A 19,147-nucleotide genomic window follows, 5' to 3' on the forward strand; every position below is an offset into this window, starting at 1 on the left:
TTTCAAGCCGGGACCCGACGATTGCACTTCGGTACTTTTGAAAAGGTACACCGAAGTTTTAATGGCTGCGCTTTTTTAGCTTGAGCTTGTGCGACCACCCCTGGCTGCTTCTCCATTATTGGTCTGGACTAGCTGAAGTTGCACAGGGAATCAACAGATAATTATGCCAATGTGCTACTCCTGGTAATCCTAAAGTGTATACCTATGCCGGCGCCGGCCAGGCCCGAACGTAGATCACGGAAGGAAAGGTAAGCAATGTTAGTCCGATACTTGCTTTTGCTAGAGGCCGTATAAACTACTGCGTACTCCTTAAGTATCACGGGAGGAGGATATTTGTTAGTAACTAGATATCGACCCATCAACTCATGAACCGGGAACCAACGGCTTTACTTCCCTTCCGAAGGAAGACGTGACATAGTTGACCGTCCGTGAGTTTCCCGTGATTGATCAAAGCCTGTTGAAATTGCATATTGAACCAATTGTATGATACTTGGGAGTAGTACATCATACTCAACGTGCAACCTGAATAGACTAAGATTATAGTATGATCAATTATGTAGATGTAGAATGTTAGTTCAACGCTTGTGGCTATTATGACCGAGGAATTCTCTGCATCATCTACAAGTGTCACAGGATAGGATTGGTGTTGGTAGGTATGGAGATGAATCAGAATATATCTTGGTAGATATTGTGATTTAGCTAAGTACTCACGCACTTTGTTTTTTCACTTTAGATCAAAGTTTTCAGGTTCCCGGTGACGACAAGGAAAGAAGAATGGATGGGAGAAGAGCTATACTGGCAAATACCGACTACCGTACGAGCGGTTTAAACTCGAACGAGTGACGCAGAGTACTGCACTAGATGATTTTGAAGAAAGGACCGGGAGTGCGATTTTACGAAGTTATAGCTTCCGATGGCCCTACATTTTCTGACAGAGTGAAGTTCTGGCATGTTGAGATTATGAAAGCAAAAGTATTTTAAAGCTGATTTCAGACCTTCATGAGACCTCAAGAAGTCACTTATGAAGGTATTCGTCATTGTAGATTTGTCGGTAGACGGTTCCAGATTTAATAAAAAATGGTATGTTTTGACACATCTACAGATAGCTTGCCACACAAAAAACTTTTTGTGCAATTCGACAGCTTCATCTTAGGCCAATTCAATGAATTTCTTACATAAAAGTTTGCTTTTTTTAAATACGGTTTTTAAACCAATGCTTAGAAAGTTATACCTTGGCGTGGAAGAACCGGTATATTAATATAGGTATGCTGTTACTGTAGAATTAAACTTCATCCTTTACGGCTATTGTACAACCGCCAGAAAATAGAACGTAAATCAGGTGCTATATTACTCCCTAAGGAGAAAATTGGTTTAAAACCGTCTTTATGTATGAAGGGCACAAACCTAATTATAATTAGTCCAGGTTTTTTGCGTTTCCACTTCGTCTCTTCAGAACCACGGCACTTGACAAATGCACCGGGCTGACGCTAAGTCCAAAATTGGAAACACTACTTGTGAACACACTAAACCGACTTCTAACTTACGATGTTCCGTAAGCGAAGAGGTTCTGTTTGCTGATGAGACATACTAAAATCGAACCTTGTTTTCAGCTACGCAGGCGAATGCAAGCAAAATACTTCTGAAGAGATGAAGTCGAAACGCAAAAACTTGGACCAATTGTAAATCAGGTGCTATGAATCATGAACGAACGAATCAGACGAGACTATTGTACTAGGTATCTTGAACCAGTTCACATATACATGAAAAATGTTTCATGATTTTGTGAACTATTTTATGATCATAAATGATATGTCGTGGTTATTATATTAGGATTCATGAACTAATTCACGTATACATGAATAACATTTTATAACTTTGTGATTTATTTCACGGGCAAGCATGATCGTGACTATTGTACTAGAAATCATGAACCAGTTCATGAACTAATGAATAATATTTCTTGATTTTGTGAACTATTTCACGAGAATGGATGTTGGATCGTGAAATATAATATATTGGGAACCATGAATTAGTTCACGAGGATTGAATGGATTCATAAATAAAATTCGTAATTCGAGTTTCGTAAAATAGTTCACGAAAAAATATCCAGAATGTTTTGATTTTGTTACTAATGTTCCTAAATATATAAATAACGTCATGAGTCAAACTTTGGTTTTATGAATAATTTTCATAAAGTTGTGATCGATTTGGTAGTGACAGGACGGAAACCGTGACTGAAGTTCACAAAACAAAAACCAATAAATAAAAGCGTTAGGCTGGCGTTACTGAAGAGAAATTGAACATAATCATAAAACACATGATTTTTGTTCATGGTCTTGTTTTCATAACGTAAAAAGAAGATTGTTCCAGTATTCATGGCACTTTATTCACGATTTTTGGAACAATTTTTTCCGTGTATACTTATTGAACAAAGCATAGATTAAGCTGTTTTTATGTACAAAACATTACAATTCGTTCAACTGTCACTGTCAAAACCATCAAATACAGGTGGATAATGTATTTTTGATACAGTCCTTGCGTCTCGTTAGTGGTGTATCGAGAAGGTCGGGAGGGCTTATTGGCCCTTTTTATGTTTTATGTAATTAGATTATTAGTGGTACTTTTTCTCGTGTTAGGAGAAACTTGCCACTACGATCACAGGTTATTCTTTGTGGATGCTCTTATTTGTTATAAATATTTTAAATTGCCCAGATCCATTGTAGTTAGAACTTTGTTCCCGACGTGTATTATTTCATGCATCGCTAGGTACAATAAGATGCCATCCGAAGTAAGTAAGAAGAAATAACGCTGCAAAATGACAGAGAATCCGATAGGCAAAGTTTAAATTCATCTTACGCTGTGAAACATTCAGATTTATTAATTTTTCAATATGCATTGAACCGGTAACATCTACTGATATATTTTTATTCTGAACACTGTAAAAATGCCGAACAAGAAAAGGTGAGAAAGAAATATCAGAACAACCACTTCCGAACGTCCCTCATATGATCAAAACGTTACAGGAGCATCAGACAACCAAGCAGAACGATGGTAATGGCAGAAGAAGATGTTATCGAATCATTTCAAGCTTCTACCCAAAATTTCGTTTATTTTGTTCAAAAAAACAAAGAAGCGGTTTCAACTACATATTGTATGATGGGACTTACACCAGACCAGGCATTGCATTTATCGCTTATATGAGTAAATGCGCCCGGATAATATCTTACTGCGACAATAAAAACTCACATTTTCACACGAAAAGTTATTGGCACTCACACAACTTCTCCGGATAAATACAACGTGTTATTTCTCCGGATAAATAAAACCGCCGGAGAATGCGCGAATGAGTTTATCACGGTATCCGTTTTGCGCTCGAAGCCTTGCTGTCACTAAAACACGAAAAAACAAGTCTATCGCACTTCTTTGCCGCTTTTCTTTGAAACTAAGTGTATATTTTGACGCTTTTATTGATTTTCACGAAATTCACTTTCTCTGGTGAGAAGGAAAAAATCAAATTAATTTTTTCCGGAAAATTATTCTCACGCTATTTGTGGAGACGGAGAATTTTGCGACTCATCCTTTCTCGGAAAAGATGGACATCGGATAAGCTTCTTCTCGCGTGAGTGAGAGAAGTACAATGTCTGCACCAGACGAATCCCGGAACATGGCCATTTTCAATATCATATAATTATTGGTTGTATTTATTTTAAATAATTAACATTAAGGAATCTATATTTCCAGCTCAAGTTTTTTTATATCTTCATCCACTACTTGCACTGACTAGGCATGTTAATGTCAGTTTGTCTATTCGGTAAAAGTTCCTGTTAATCTACATACTGTTTTTGGTTTTGAGAATAATATGGAAAGCGTGCCAATTGAGTCAATTTATTACGAGGTATCCCAACCTCATGGTTACACCACTGGTCAGGAATGCATGCTAATGCTCACGCTCACATCTGAAATAGCTGCTACATATTTGATTGTCATTTGGATTTTCCACTAAGTCGCTACAAAATAACAAAAAAACAACAGCGTTACTTCTATTGCCGGAGGGATGCTGAAGGATGCATGGTCGATGCAAACGAGAGCGAATGGCGATTGGATTGCCAGATACCTTTTTCTCTTGATTAGCATCAATTTCATTCAGCCCTAGTCTCCAGCTTCAATTTTCAGTCCAACACACGAAGCGACGGTATAATGGTGGTATGTTGTTACATCTATATTCATTGGTATTGAGAAATGAATACACAATCGATATGAGCGCTTTTGTTGAAGTGAAAAAAATGCGGTGGATCGTCCGATTTCGACCAAAGCCTACTTATATCCACTCTACACTAATATGCTACGCTTGGTTTCGAAATGCAAGCAACACAATTGCAATGATGGGAAGCCTGGTTGCGCCCGGCTGCTTTGATAGCAATTGTATCTCCCATTTCCTTCCAGGGCGTGTTCGACAACACTTTGCTTTGACATGAAGAAAGAGCGGCTTTGTCACGCACAGAAACGGCATAAATGGCTCCATTACGGATCGCATGATAGAATTGAATTATTTGCATTTCGAGTCATTGAGTACTTGGTGAGGGGTAGTAGTAATGTTTTGAAACACACACACAGTGTTATGTCTTTGGTATTATCCTGATTATTATTTAGTGTGAAATGTAATCTATAGCTCTGGGGGTGGTGAAATGTCTATTGTTTATTGGGGAATATTACCGTTACAAATATTCCATCAATGGAGACGCAAGTAGATTGTTTGCAATCAATGGAGACGCGTGGTACTGCACAAATTAAGGCACCTAAAGGTACTAAAATCAAAGAAAACAAACACAAAATCTAACAATATAGATTCCAACACTCAGATAGTGTCTCGTTTTTTGGGCCACCTCAAAAATACTTGTAAATTCGTCCCAGGAAATTGCTCGTTCGACCCCATTTATTTAACATCACAGCACATCTTGATAAGGTTTCCTGCGTTGTACGTGTGCAAGCGTAAAAGAACGATTGCATGCTTCCGTCTATCGGTCTGTCCGTTCGTTTCAGAGTCATGCAATCACACAATTATTTCTGCTTCTTGCTTTTGCTTTTGTTTGCCTCCCTGCTCTGTCCTGCCCTGCCCTGCCCTATTGAAAGTGGAAACTTAAGATGCACTGGGTGTCCGGTTACTTACTTATCAAAAAATCTGGTACTCTGATGAATTAGTGCAGCTAGACAGATGTAGGCGATACACCTTTTGACCCTCGGTATCGTACACCAGGTGCGGGCGATGGGTGCGTGACAGACGTAAACGTACCTGAAAAAAAAATGGATCGTAATTGGGAAATCGGTTAGATGAAAACTTCATGGGAGAAGGATATTTGTGTTGTATGATACGGAATGAAATGTTTGTAACTTTTTCAACTTGAAATACAGCACCAATTTGTTACGTTATCCAGTTCAAGCTTTCGATTGAAGGTAAGTTTAACAATTTACTGTGAAAAAGAAACGGATGTAAACTTTTGCTGTTTTGCGTTCAGGTAATTTGTTGTAATTTTCTTAGTCAGTGAACAGCTTTCCAAGCAATTATACAGAACGTTTTCAAGACTAATTAGGCTACGGTCGTTGATGGGATGGTAAAAACTCAACTTTGCCAACTTTTCCTATCCTTTCTAGTTGGAGAAAAAAAACTGCATCTAATTAAAAGGTTCAGCAAAGAACAACATCGGAACAAATAGCCCATGTTGACAGGGCCGGTTGGGCGCGGACGTGAGGTGAAGCACTGCAAATGTTTGTTTATGAAGTTAAAATGTAGACAAAGTTGATAATGTGCTTTTACACGATGCATTGCTTGTTTCGCAGCTATAGTGGAAGTCAGAGCGGAAGCATAAAAGCTACAAAGTTGTTGCTGATTGGTAGTGAGCTGACTGTCGGAGCACTTATAGTCAATTAAACACTCCACTTGATTTGTGGGTTTGCAGCTCTAGTTTCAATCGCCGAGCTCCATTAAATCCGGTGTGGGGTTGTGCTTGCATTATCGAGGGCATCCCGACGGGGGGGTTTACATTTTAGATTACTATCGATTCAATTAATTATCCCAGCAAGCGGCATATGTTGCCAAGGAAGCAGTGTCATTGAATTGAACGATCATCGATAGGGTCGATGATAAGATAACGGATTCCGTCCGGGTGGGAAATGTTGCCGCTTCCAATCAATTTTAATTATCCTAATAGAAAATGGTTGTTGGGTTGAAGGGCAAGATTTCTTTATTTTATTTCATTTTATTGTATTGCGTCAATCGGTTTTTTTTGCTGTCGGGTGTGAATTTATTGCGTCCATCTTTTGGGATTTATGTGATGTGCCCTGTTACTCTTAGTAGACTAGCGTTGAACTTTCGATCCGTTTGCCATTAATGAGTAGGAGTCACTGGCGGATCCAGGGAGGGGGGAACGAAATTTTTTAATTATTAAATCCAGAGAAAGCACTGATACAAATAAAATAGCACCGACATATTGTCGCTTCAACAGAAGGGATTATCAAATCAGGATTGCAGCATATTATACAACATTTTTCCTAGCACCATGGCCAGACGGTTAAGTCATGTTACATACGCCACATCCGCGGTAAACGAAGGATATTATCGGAAATAAGCGTACACGTAGATTTGTGATTGTTTTAATATACTCATCATAGCATGCCATGCGTTTGTCATCTTTCGCTTGTTTACTTTTTTATACGTCTTCAATTTTTCGTTTCCAAAATGTTGCGCATTGAAAATGAAGTGAAATTAAAGGTATTGGACATCTGGGTAAGTGAAAAGGGTGTAACTGTGCGTAAAATGACGAAAGCACTTTGGAATTCATCACGCGAGTGTAAAATCCACCATCAACAAATTTGGGGAATACTATTCTTCGGATTGCTAGGAAGGGGCAGAAAACCGGCTCTTCCAACCCGAAATTGGAACGGAAAGTCATATCTCAGATGAAAAAGAATAAATCAATGTCGATACGCGATTTCGCCAATGAAGCGGGAACGGATTGATCCAACGTTTCAAGAAGCGAAAAAATCTAGAGCTATAAAAAGTAGGAAATCGCCGAACAAAGTGCAGAATAAAAGCAACGTGTTGGAACAAATTGTAGTCACAAATTTTGCAGTTACCGGATGCATGTATATTGATGGTCGACAAGACATATGTGAAGAAGGACTTAACAACCCTTACACACCCACAATATTATATTGCCGTCGTAGGAGAGGATGTAGGCGATGCGGGCAGGAACATTCATATGGAGAAACTTGGTAACGAAGGGCTTGTACGGCAAGCCATATGTATTTTGTAGATAGAAATCTGTTTTAGTCGATTTTGCGTTGGCGCTTTACGCCGAAACAACTCTCAATTGGCTTAAGGAAAATGGTATTGATAGTGTTCAGAAAATGACCCTCAGCTTAGGACCATCCAAAGTTCGGTGGCTGGTGTTTTTTTTTGGTGTGGAAGTACTATAGTTCTCCTCCGGAGTAGTGGTGAATCGTTGGACATCAGGCCAGTGTTCTTCGACATTATGAAGAAGGCTTTGTCTGTGGAACCACGGATTGTTGGACTGAAGATTCCACGCCATGTTTAGTTGAGTGGGGGCGGTCGCAACTTTTAGTATGCAGGTGTAGGTATCCAACTACGGAACGAATTTTGTCTATAGTATCCAGCGTTCGCAAAGTTACCATATTCAGTTTAGTGGGGCCTTTTGGGTCCTTCGAAAGCTATCTAGCATGTCAACGATACAATTACGATAGCTACCCTGTGTGTATCCGCCATTGGTTTGCATTTAAATTTGTCTCCAAGGGGAGAAATATATATAAAAAATGTATTAGTCTTTTGTAGGCTGCCCGCATTTGTTATTAGAAAGTAGGGGTTAATTGACAGTTTTTTTCTCGCTGTGCATTTTGCAGTTGATGAATGTATGGTACAGTACGAAGTTTTCTTTCTCGTTGACGGGTGTGATCCGTGTCGGAGAGTAACTATTCCAGTATTTTCTCGCAAATGAAATCGTGACAATTGGCTTTAACTCCCTTGTCCCAGATTACGCGATATACGTTCTTTTTGAAAAACAAAATGTGCTTTGAACACTGCAGCTATACTCTTCGATGTATAGAAGTCCTCGAATTTATTTAATTTTTTTTTATTAATTACGTTTTCAAACAAAAAACTTCCAAAAAACTTGCTCTGGCACTCCTCGGGGCCCCTATAGTTAACACGATGAAGACCCAGCCAGCCTTTTGGAGGGTATATGCAAGATGCAACTGGATAATATATACACATATACCACCATAATAATCGCAATAACTGCAGAAAAGTAGCATATACGCACTAAACTGGAGGCGATATATGTGCTTCACTGCTAGTCTAAATGATTTCCTTGAACCATATACACGTTTAACGCGATCATTTATAGTGTTAAAAGTAATTCTAAAGATTCATTTTGAATATATTTACGATAGCATAATACAATATATGCGACTCATTCCTACATAAGAGTTTGATGATATGATATGCAACATTTCTTGTGAATTACTACGACTACTATTACCATGGCATGCGATTTCCATGAGTTCTTTAAGATTTCGGGTCATTCTATACTATATACTGCAATTTGTCGGTAAAGAAGGCAACCACGCATAAAAAGCATTATTAGCATATCATACGATTACCCTCAATCATTTACGATTTCGGGTCACTATATATCATAAATATCAATTTGTCGGTATAAAAAAATACGTGTAGTACAAGTCTTACAGTAGACGTAACGATACATTGATGTATTATGATTTTAAGTTGGTATTCAATTACTAACATTTTTTTACCTTGAAATGAGTTTCGAGCCTCCGACGTTTGGATTAGATCACAGAAGTTTCCACACTGAACCACCTAAAACATAGCGAATAAGATGATATTTGACAATCATGTCATATCTATCAGTAAAGACTTTTCTTATCCGATATTTATCTTTATATACGATACGCTCAATCCTAACAAGAATGTGTTCCAGATAAAAGACAACAAAAGCACATAGGTACGACTTTAATATACACCAATACGACTGTGGAATATTCTATTCACCTAGTTCGTATTACCAGTATAGCCAATGCCAGTGATGCAAGATAAACCATTTTTAGTTTATTCATCAAGTTTATCTAACTCGTTATTTTCGTTCAAATTTTATGAGATAATATACTAATATTGAGAATAAAACGTGGTTAACTACCAATTAAAAGTAATAAAATTATTTATAAAACAGAACTAATATCATTTTTCCAGAATGAAGTAAACAAAAAACTTTTATCTTTAAAAATACCCACTTACTAGCAGCACTGTCAACAAACGTCAACGAACAAAAGCATTTGCGCGCATCAATTTGTTTTTCTGGCTTTAGTGCAGGTAGTGTAAACACAATGTTTAGCGTAGTGCAGTTTATCGAAAACCGAAAATTTCAAATATTGACCGTGCCATCTTCATGGGTGAAGAATGGGATACTTTTGTGGCCAAAACTCTCAAACGAGAAATGCGAGCAATTACGTGTTAGCGGCACAGAATTCAACGGCCCAACAAAACAAATTTCCACGATCGTGTTAAAAAAATTTCGCAGTCTCCAAGCAGCAGAAAATGCCGCGGAAGAATTGTCTCGGGCGGAGGTTTCAGATGCAGACGGGAAGCGGAAATTGTTGAAACAGAAAAAACCTAAATTAGCGAAGTCTCAGGACTATAACGCATTGTGTGAAGGTAAGTTTTCTTGTAAGTTATTTAAGGATTATTGCGACGAAAAGCTGATTCATCTTTGTTACAGCGCTTCAACAATCGAAGGACACCAATCATCAGCAGACTATGCAGCAATCGAAAGTCCCAGTAAAATGCGAATTATCACATCCAGAGACACTGCGGCTGAATCCGCCTAAAAATTCGATGTTACCCGAGTTCCAGTTACAACAGAGTGCTTCACAAATTAATCAGGATCTTTCCATTCCGAATAGCACAATTTCGAGAACGACCGTGACAGCAACAGATGTAATCGAAGGTAAGCAGTGTGTAGCAGTTTGCAACCGTCATTAATCATTAACCTATTTTGCATGATTTTCCAGGTACATTGCCATCGAATGTCATGCAACAGGAACTGGAACCGATATATTGTACTGACGAAGGAATTTATTATCTACAATCACATTTAACAACAAACCACCCAAATTCTGATAACCATCTTGTGGCAGGTTAATGTTATTGATTAAAGTAAGGCAACGTTTTCTCATCACAATTAAATAATTTCAGGCAGCGATGGTGTTGTCAAATACGCGGAGCTAAAAGAGGATTTGAAGCATTTTATTCAAGAATCAGTTACTTCCACAGTCGATAATTGTTTTCAAAATCATTTTGCTCGGTTGACAGCACTCATGGAAATGAACACGAAGTGTACAAAGGAAATTTTTGATACAACGGATGATCCTGTAGAAAATCATAGCCGTATCAATAACGAGGTTGAGTTGCATGAATGGAATGTTAAGCTGAGCAATGAGAATTTGTGCGAAAAATATGTAAGCGATTTCCGATTTAATTCTTCAAAATAACTTGTTTTTCTTGTTGTAGCTAAAATATTTCACCAGAATTATACCTCCAAATTCATATACGGAGAAGGGAGATAATGCTTGCTACACAATTGTAGATTGTTTGTTCACAAGGGATTTTTGGACATGCTTCACTTGGACGGGAATAAACCGTGGACAAAAATCCAAACGTGGGTTCAGAGAATTTGGCAACGTTTTGCAGCTTCTACTAAGACTTGTACGTATCGGCGATCCTACATATTGCTCACAGAAGCTGGAAAATTTTTGCAGAACTCGATTGTTCAGGTATAGTAAATCACGTAGCTTGAGCAAACAGTTACGCAAATCTAGCTGTCGCCCAGCACGGCAACGTAAAAAGAACGCGAGTGCAGCGCAGGACCACATAACCAACACGGTCAATAGCACAGGTATCGAGCCAGGCGGTTCGGGTACTATGCGAACTGATACCTACGGAGAAGCATCAGATCATGATGTTGATGAAGAATTCATATCAGATTATGAGGCGGATGAGGCAGACAATGAAAATGATGAAGAGAATGAATGCACCACGGATACGAGTGACGATTTTTCAATTTAGTTATGCTTCTCACTGATGAAGCAATGTGTATCTTTTCTTATGTTGAACTTTACTGAATAAGATAATAAGAACTGAGAGCAAAAAGAAATAAACATTTACTAATGAATTGCATTGTGTATTTTTAAGACACTTCAGAACACTTAATGTAATTTCACGCGATAGTATGCATAAGCGGAATGAATACTATTCCGTCTGATCTTGATATTACAACTAGTTTACAAAAAATACAATTTATATCAATCAGCATTGTTTCCGATAAGGTAAGCTTTGCAATGTATATATGTAGGTAAGATGATTTAAAGGGTTTATCAAAATAATCACTTTTGGATAAAATTGTTCTTCATTCAACAAAGTATTTAGAGTCTTTGTGCACCACTTTCAGAAAAGAAACTATAGTTAAGTCGGGCGTCAAGAACCATTTATCCTTAAAATTACCGCTTAGTATAAATTGTGACAGTACTAACTTACACTCAGTGGTTTTCCTTTCATCCACAACTCTCAATTCCTGGTTGGATTTAGTATAGACAGGTTTATACGATTGCATATATTCTGTTACACGTCGGGCTATTTGAGCTAACGGATTCGGACCAGTTTTTACCATTTTCTTTAGAGAGTGTAAATAATTTTCAAACGGATAGGCAGAAAGCGTTTGAAGAGGGCCAAATTTTTCAACTTCGTCTACTACGTGGCATAGATTATGTACATTACTTGTGATAAATTCAATACCGTACAGAGATTTAAAATCAGTTAAAAAATCGTTAATTAATGATCGTGCAATATGAAGTAATTTTGAATACTTTTGTACAGAGCAAATTCTAATTGCACAAAAAAGGAAAAGGAAATGTAGGAAGTATCTATCGGGCAAAAAATCTTTAAGCACTACAATTCCAACGTAATTCAGAAAATTGCGGTATTCCAAGCCCTTCCAGAGAGCAATATAATCTATAGCACGCATTCTACGGTGTATCTCTACGGGGAATCGTACATCAACCAGTATTCTAGACAATTGTTGTTTTTCGAAAGTACTCCATTTAGCTTTCATTGACATTGATCCAGTGCACCATCCTTTCAGTAGTTTTTTCATCATACCCAGTTCCAGTAAGTGTAACGAGTCCGCAACTACTATGTCTTCAATCATATCGATCGGAAGCCTTGTTAATGGTGAGTAATAACGTTGATGATTTGAATATTCATTCGCTCTGAATGATTCATCAGTTCTTTTGGGGGCCTTGAAACGGTAAAAATCATTGTCCTTGCTATTTGTGAATATGTGCCTTTGGTAGTGCATTTGATACACCCGAATTTTCCATTAAAATTGATCACTCCTTTAATGAAGGCGCGTGCTGGTGTGTCACAAATGAAACAGCGAATTTTAATTGAAACATGTTGACCTCCTATTTCTACACCAGAGTCTAGTACCAGTAATAGTTCATTTATGAATTTGCTCAGATATTCAGTTACATCTTTTGGTTTACCAGTTCCATAGTATATGCCAATAACCATTGGTGTTAGATCTGGGAGCTCATGGATGTTGAAGAGTATGGGCCAAAAGTTTTTGGTAGAGCTTTTGTATATTGGCAAACCATCGATATTGAAATTCAGTGAAATTGTCATTGGTTGCGGAATGTCCATTAATGATTTTTGAAGGCAATATTGTAATCCTTGATGCCAATACAAACCATTGTCTTTCGTGCACTGTATGTCCAATCTTCGAGGGGTGAGCATTATTGTGCGCGGATCTTTGGCAATATTCAAATTCAAACTTGTATTTAAGATTTGAGTTAGGGATTGCAATGCAGATTGTGAGATTTGAAAATCAGTTGCCCATTTTCTGATGGAACTGATTAAGTTTGCTTGGTTGCCTGAAAATATAAATATTGATTCAAAACATAGAGAAGTAGCATGTAATGAATAATTTACCGTGATTATTTGTACATTCTGTGGAGTTTGTTGTTATAGCCTGAATATTTGGAATGTTTTCAAACCAATAATCTTCAATAGAAAGAACCTCCGTATCAGATTCTTGGATTGTTCTATTCTCGCGAATGATCTTGCATTGCAAGCGGTGTTTTCTTAGTAGACGACTGTATGTTCCACTTTTCCGCATCTTTTTCAATTTGTTTCGTACGGCCAGGACTTTCATGTTTATTTTCTGCTCTTTGAACGTATTAAAAAGTGAATTAAAGAAAGCGAGAGAAGAAAATCGACAAAAAAATTCCATCTGACGCTAGTGCCTATTTAGTTTTGATATTAAATTATATACGATCGAAGCTTAATTGAATGAACAGTTAATCTGCTGTTAATCCGGCATATATTCAACAATAATACGATCTAACGCGACCGAAAATACCGTTTTGACACATGTACAATGTTGGTACATATATCAATATATATTGTAAGTTTTACGCGACATTGTTTGATTTTGGTCGATTTGTTTTCTACAGAAATACGATTCTGGGGAAAAGTTCGTATATTGACCGTATTTTTATAATATACGGTTAAGAGTATACTTCTCCCGATTAAAACTAAATGTTTTAACGATATTGAATTTATTTGTACCTTTTTACGATTGTTTTCGTGCATTGATATACGATTGATGGTTTGCTGGGGAGTAACATTCGATGATTATGATTAAGCGTCACATCACAGAGATTAAATTAGTATATCGTATGACTTCATGGGATCCAAAATGTGATATTTTGTTAAGGCAATTGAAAACATAAGAAAACAATTGAAGGCTAGAAATATGCGTTTCCTTTCTCTTAACAGCATCTATGTAATTGAATGTGAAGTTAGCAGTTCGCCAAGAAGGAGGAATAATAAAGTAGGGCAGACTTACATTTCACCATTCGAACTATCTTGTCCAGGCCAGCAAAGAATTCTTCGTACTTCATGGTGAGTTTCAGGTTGTTTCCGTAAACAATGCGCTCAGCTATGTATGACGGCTTAAATATTACAACATCTACTATATACGCTATTCTATGTATTCTATGTATAAGTATAACACTTCTTGATACATTAAATGCGAACAATGTTCCGTGTTTATCTATTTTGATTCCTTTTGGTTCACGCTATCATCAGATTTTGTAAGTTTCTCGCTCTTAATAATATCCGCGATATCCTTCGAACGACGCAGAATTACCAAATTTTGTTGTAATGTTCGTATTCTGTAAATTTGGTGAAATTTCTTTGTATAGTTTGGTTACTTTGAAAAGATTTCTGTTTATAAAACAGAACAAAACATAATCGGATGAGTGAGAAAATTCAAGAAAATAGAATTCGCAATTATCCAATTGCAAACTTAGAAACGACTCGGAGCAGGGAACGCCACGGTATCGAGAGTTCCTCATCTTTACCGTCAGAGATTAATTTCATATTGTGGCAATATACAAACAATAAATCGAAATTGGTCAGAATCTTTCTGGTTTGGCCGGCAATCTGCAATTGCAGCAAACGAAGTCAGATGTATGTCACAACCGGGATTATGAACCAGGAAAGGCACCCGATCAGAAACGCGCAATGCAAAGATTTATTTTTTTTGTATTTTGTTATAATTTTCTGTTATTTTAACTATTAACGAAACCGAATTTACAAGGCAACTTACTAAGAAAATTTCGTTCTGTTATAATTTTGTTATTGCATTCTGATCGGGAAAACTACCACAAAAAGTGCCTTCAAAAACATCGACTACCTGTTTTAGACTGTGGTTCTTCTTATTATGCCGGATTTGGCACCGTTTCGTCATGCAAAATCAGTTCTAGAGTTGTATAGAGTCATCAAGATAAATTTTGTCAAATACTGCAAAATCAGAAGTTGTGAAAAATGAACATGGTAACTATGTACGAAAACCAAGAAACAATATACCAATAACATTCAATTTTTAAAAATATATTGTTATTCTTAACATATTGAACGTAAGCAGTACCTCGTTTCTTATGTGATTAAACTAAGCACAATGTGGAAAAGCCACATTTTAATTTCGAATCCTGCTGTTCACTTCGCTAACAGCAGGCTTTAAAATCAATTAATATTGTGTTGGCGAATACCCTTCGGATGATTAAGAATCAGGATGATTCATTTTCAGAGCTTGATTTTTTCTTACACTACCACACAACTGCGTAGTGAAAAAAAACCACAGCCATTTTCAATATTCAGTGGCGCAACTGAAAACGTCATTCATTTCCGATTATTAAGTTCTAAAAGATGACGACACGAATGAACTCATGATGAATGAAGTTTCATGTTTGACAATTCTCGGTGGTTTGTTTACTTTGTCAGTTGCGGAGTGCGAGTGCAACGGGTGCTTATCTGTTACATTCGAACTCACGTAACTTCCATGTAAATAAACCACCGAGAATTGTCAAACGAAGATCATCTGGCTTATTTTGTGGGGTTATGTCGGTTGGTGTAAAACCTGCGAACATGCAACAACATATCAAACGCATCAAAGTAGGCCTTGGCACAATGTAAGCGATGATAATTAATATTTTTTATGTTGTAGCAACATTTACTTGGAGAATTAGTGAAATGAATGTTATTGTACGATATTAGGTTTTACACCAACTGACATAACCACACAAAATGACCGGATGAACTTCGTTTGACAATTCTCGGTGGTTTATTTACATAGAAGTTACGTGAGTTCGAATGTAGCAGATGAGCACCCGTTGCACTCGCACTCACGCAACTGACGAAGTAAACAAGCCACCGAAAATTAAAATGAACAACAAACATGAACTTCATTCATCATGAGTTAATTCGTGTCGTCATCTTGTAGAACTCAATTCAACTGAATGAATAGTTTTTGGATTTTTGGATTTTTGAATGAATATTTTTCTATTCATTGAATACTTTACGATGACGTTACAAATGAACTCGAGTTGACAGTTCGCTTATACTGTTTACATGGACTTAGAAAAATTCTTTGCGATTTGCTTCGAGCAAATCTAGTCGTCCGCAAAAATTTTCTAAGTCCATGTAAACAGTACAAGTGAACTGTCAAGAAAAGTGAGATTAACTTTGTCAGTAAAGAACCTAATTACCTAACTCAGGTTCATTTTAAGCCGTCATAAAAGAGCTTCGAGTACACATCGATATTAATTAATTAATTAATTACATTTAGTACAACAGAAGAATACTTTCATTATTTACTTTAATTATATTCAAAATACGCTGGTATTTTCAATACGACGCACTCAAACCAGCTAGTGCTTGCCCCTCGGATTTCGCCCCCTTAAATATACCACGAATATACCCCAGGTTTCCTTCAATAAGCCATGCAAGAAAGATTCTTCATGTCATCATATTGTTCCCTTTAGTTTTTTTTTAAGTGAACCACACAAGAGTATACATGTTGACAGTAAACAATTTATTCATCAATAAATTGTTTATTGATGGTATGAGGGTGTTTTTAAAGGTGCGCAACGTTTGGAATAAATACGTTAGGAATAAGTACGTTAGGAATAATGGACATTAGGCATAAGCGACGATTGGCATAATATACGTTAGGCATAATGCACGATTGGCATAATGTACGTTAGACATAATGGACAATAGGCATAATTCACAAAAATTGGCTTTCGTTATTATAGAGATTTCGCTTGTTTTTGTCAGATTGGAAAAAAGGACGCTTTGCTATACCATACATTCGCATAACTTTAGCGAGATATTTAACCCTTGCAAGTGTAGCTTTTTTCTATTTTATACTGAAGACGAAACAAAGAAAATATCCCTTCATTTAAGTGAACAGTTTTGGTACAAGCACATTTCAAGCCTCTTAGATTTATTACTAATACAGTTGCATCCAAATATTAAAAAAAAAAAACAAAATAATTAACAGACATTAAGTATTGGATCCTATGGAAACTGACAGTGTCATGTACAGGATCAGCATTAGGAATCCATAGCCACACTTGTGACGATACCTTTTTCGTTTCGGTAACTTGTCACAGTACAGGATTAAACTTTCTCTCATATCAAAGAGTTTCCGTAGTTCTATTTGTGATGGTCTCGAGAATACAATCATTTTTCTTAAGAATATGGGAGACAATCAATATAGCACCAGCAACATTCGTATATTCGTTGATTGAATAATAAAATTCATCATTCTTTCTTTCATGAGTTGTTCTTCAAGGTTATATATTTTCTTCTTGGACAATTTCATCTTGCATGCATGAAAAATTAATCTAATTTAACCCTTACATGCTCAACTTTTTTATAGTGTTCATAGAGTTCAAGAAACACGAAAAACCCGCTTTGAAAGATGCTTCTTTCGCAGTGCTGGAAGCTGCTCAATATTTACCTCCCGGTGCTCAACACAATTCTCCTGGAACATTTTCAATATTCTATATGCTAGGAAAAGATAGTCGAAGACGGTCCAAATTGATACGTTGGAAAATAATGAAGATATATAAAAAATTTCATTTATCAACGCTAACTGTAAATATCGCTGGTAGTACTGCTTTAGCAGAGTTATATCAGACTAATAGCAATAACTTCAGTTCTAAGTTCTAATAGTACCAGTTACTGGTCTTACTTGTGTTTTTGAGTAAATTCTGCCTAAATCAAAAGTTTTAGCAGTTTAAAAACGTTGTTTACATTGTTGCGTTATTCATACCTTAATACAAAATAGACCGATTTTAAGTAAGAGTATTAAGCCTATTGTATAGATGTGCTATTTGTTTATTCGTTCATTCGATGTGCATTCGTTCTGCATCTTTTGTTTGAGTTAAGCTTTTTTGAGGTATTTACAATAGAATAAAATGTTGATCTAGTTCTATCAGCTTCCAGAGTAATTCTACAACATCAAAAAATTTCAAACATTTGCGTTCTTACCACCCGAGGCTTTCACCACCAAAAAGTTATTTTCGTAATGGATACGTCAACATGATAATTTATACCTAACGTCCATTATGCCCAACGTCTTTATGCTAAACGTCCATTATGCCTAACGTACTTATGCCAAACGTCCTTATGCCTAACGTATTGATGTCTAATGGGGTACACCCGGTTTTAAACCCGAGCAAATGCTCAATCGTTACGTTCACGCGAAAACGCCATCCGACTCAGTTTAACTACCATTTCTTCGGCGCTCAAACCACATACTTCTAGGGTGACCATACCTCCTGGTTTCCTAGGACATGTCCTGGTTTTGCATTGACTGTCCTGGTGTCCTGGGAAGTCGAGGAAAATGCTTGATTTGTCCTGGTTTTTCTTCTGTAAGCCTAATATATTTCTATTTATTCAGTCTTCGATTTTCACTATGCTCCAGACCGCAGTAACGACCGACCGCAACCATAACTGCAACGTATACGCATCCCCAATCGGAATGCGACAAACAAAACTTAATATAGTCGAATCTCCCAATTGTACCTTCCGATGGTTATTATAATCTCTCAAGAGTGCCTCGTCAATATCGATGAAACAATTGGATTGCATGACGATTTAAGCGCTTCTTCTAGGCTTAAATCGTCATTCAATCCGGGACCCGAAGAATTCCCGTTTGTACCTCTAAAAAGACACATCGGCATTTTCGTGCTTCTACTTGAGTTCTCTTGCTAGTGGCTTTTTTCGCCTTACTGGAAATCCATTCCATAAAAAGAAAAATAGCACCTAATCAGTCAAACGAAAGTTTCTACCTAAAGGCTACTGTCTATATGTAACGTGCCAGTACTATAAACAAGCAAAGCAATCGGATAACAAATTTCGTCCCAAGCCAGTGTGAACAATAAAGCACCGTTACTTTTACCGATGCGATATCGATCATTCATTTCAAGATGTTTGAAACTCAACAGCAAAATTCAACAGCAAATTTGAAAATGCAGTATAGACTGACGGAAGTCGTCGTTATACAAGCTAACCACACTCGATACTGATAACGTTTAAAACTTTGGTTATAACGGATAGCTACGCTATGGAAGACAACATGCAATACGTCATTGAGCATGAAAATGTTAGGACCAAGATACCTGTTTATATTGACAATGATAAGATTGA

The 19,147-nt window shown here is 37.0% G+C and overlaps 1 protein-coding gene across 1 annotated transcript in view; it reads right to left on the reverse strand.

Annotated features, from left to right (window-relative positions):
* The window catches only part of LOC131693607 (sex peptide receptor), a 273,633-nt gene that overhangs the window by 40,729 nt on the left and 213,757 nt on the right, over positions 1-19,147 (reverse strand). The window contains exon 5 of the mRNA XM_058981540.1: positions 5,168-5,290. Coding sequence (XP_058837523.1) covers positions 5,168-5,290 — 123 coding nt within the window. The remainder of the gene's footprint in view (positions 1-5,167; positions 5,291-19,147) is intronic.

This window comes from Topomyia yanbarensis, chromosome 3 (assembly GCF_030247195.1).
Source record: "Topomyia yanbarensis strain Yona2022 chromosome 3, ASM3024719v1, whole genome shotgun sequence".
NCBI classification, from domain to species: Eukaryota; Metazoa; Arthropoda; class Insecta; order Diptera; family Culicidae; genus Topomyia; species Topomyia yanbarensis.